This window comes from Otolemur garnettii, unplaced genomic scaffold, assembly GCF_000181295.1.
Source record: "Otolemur garnettii isolate 467f Iridium unplaced genomic scaffold, OtoGar3 scaffold00055, whole genome shotgun sequence".
Classification (NCBI taxonomy): domain Eukaryota; kingdom Metazoa; phylum Chordata; class Mammalia; order Primates; family Galagidae; genus Otolemur; species Otolemur garnettii.
Window position 1 is genome coordinate 6441104 of NW_003852450.1, and position 1965 is coordinate 6443068.

Here is a 1965-nt window from a genome sequence, read left to right on the forward strand (position 1 = left end):
CAACTCACATGATATCCCAGACTTTTCAGAAATATCACCTGGTCCATCTGTCCTTCCAAGAGATGGCCTAGGAAAGCGAAGCTGGTGCAGGACTGAGGCATGCCCTCACGGTTGTATCCTAGCTCCACTTGCCCCTTCTCCAGGGAATACCTTCCATCCACGATGGAGCCAGTCAGCACTTGCACTCTGCTCAGGTTTGCTGGCTGGTTCAGAATCACTGTCAGGTGGTTTCCTATACTTACGTTGGATGTCCAAAAAAATGACTCATCCAGAGTGTAGGCCTCCCATGGGAAATGAACATTAAACACTTTCATATCTGTGAAAACAGCTCCGGGTGGGTTGTTAGGACCAGACGCATTCTTTTCCTGAAATACCATGGCCTTCTGCTTGTCATAGAAGATGCCATATGTGGTCCGGTGGTAGAAGAGAAATGGTCTGCAGAAGATTGGATTTTCCTGGACCATGAGGGTGCGGAAATGAGAGATCAGTCTGTCAAGGGGCTTCTCCTTGTAGAAGAGGAGAAGGAAATGGGCCAGGAGTGGGAGATCTCTATTGTGGAAGAGTTTGCCAAGGAAGCCCCTGTTGGAGAACTCCAGTAGCACCCAGGGGTTGGACTTCATTTCGGCCACCTTTGAAACAATGTGGGTGACAAAATTGGGGGCACAAAAGACATTGTCCTCTATTAATAAGAAGTAATCAGAGAGCTTTGTGGCAAAGCTGACAAGGAAGGCGTGATCTATGTTCTCCTTGGAATAGAATTTCCCCTCGAAGGCCTCATCCACAGAGGAATAGACATCGGATGGAGCATGGATCAGTAGCAACTGGCCTGCCAAGATCTGTGAGCTGAAGAGGCTTGAAATATGTGCAACAGTTTCTCTGAGCCAGGTGAGATCAGAATCTGCCAAGTGGACCAGCACGGTGAAATGTTTCCGCTCAGTCTTAGAGGCGGAACGGAACACGGAGACTAAGGTGGTGAAGAGTCTCTTTCTATCTCCTTGTGACACAGAGGAGAGCCCCACTGTCAGCCATGCTAAAGAGAGGTAAAACAGGGACAACTGTCAGCGTATGGTAGTGGTGAGTGTTGTCAAAGGAGTCAGGGATTTGGGTGCCACTTGGGACCTTCTTTTCCTTTCTTCCCTCTCTTGTTTTCCATCTTTCTTTTGACAGAAGCAATGTTTACATCCTTGCTACTCAAAGTGTGGCCCCTGAGGTTTGGTGCCCATAGCTCAGTGAGTAGGGCACCGGCTACATACACCAAAGCTGGCGTTTCTAGCCTGGCCCAAGCCCACTAAACAACATTGACAACTGCAACCAAAAAAATAGACAGGCGTTGTGGTGGGCACCTGTAGTCCCAGCTACTCGGGAGGCTGAGGCAAAGACAATTGCTTTAGCCCAAGAGTTTGAGGTTGCTGTGAGCTGTGACGCTAAAGTACTCTACACAGGGCAACATAGTGAGACTCTGTCTCAAAACCAAAACAAAACAAAACAAAAGTGTGGCCCTTTAGTCCAGCAACATCAGCCTCACCAGCAAACTTATCAGAAAAACAGAATCTCATCTGGGCATAGCAGTTCATGCCTATGATCCTAGCACTCTGGGAGCCTGAGGTAGGAGAGGACTGCTTGAGCTCTGGAGTTCAAGACCACTCTGAGCAAGAGTGAGATCTCATCCCTCCTAAAAATAGAAAAATTAGGAGTAGGGCGCTGGCCCCATATACCAGAGGTGGCTGGTTCAAACCCAGCCCTGGCCAAAAACTGCAAAATAAATAAAAATAAAGAAAAGAAAAAGAAAAATTAGTGGTGCATTGTGGCAGGTGCCTATAGGCCCAGATATTCAGGAGGCTGAAGCAGGAAAATTACTTAAATCCAGGAATCTGACATTGCTGTGAGCTAGTATGATGTCTGATGCCACAGAACTCAAGCCTGGGGCAACAGAGTGAGACTATCTCAAAAAAAAAAAAAAAAAAA

General features: G+C 47.3%; 1 protein-coding gene across 1 annotated transcript in view; it reads right to left on the reverse strand.

Annotated features, from left to right (window-relative positions):
* Nucleotides 1–105: 105 nt before the first annotated feature.
* LOC100960480 (alpha-1,3-mannosyl-glycoprotein 4-beta-N-acetylglucosaminyltransferase-like protein MGAT4E) overlaps nucleotides 106–1965 on the reverse strand; it is a 4063-nt gene continuing 2203 nt past the window's right edge. Inside the window, 2 exon segments of the mRNA XM_003792346.3 lie at nucleotides 106–158; nucleotides 161–1030. Of these exon segments, the coding sequence (XP_003792394.1) occupies nucleotides 106–158; nucleotides 161–1030 (923 nt within the window).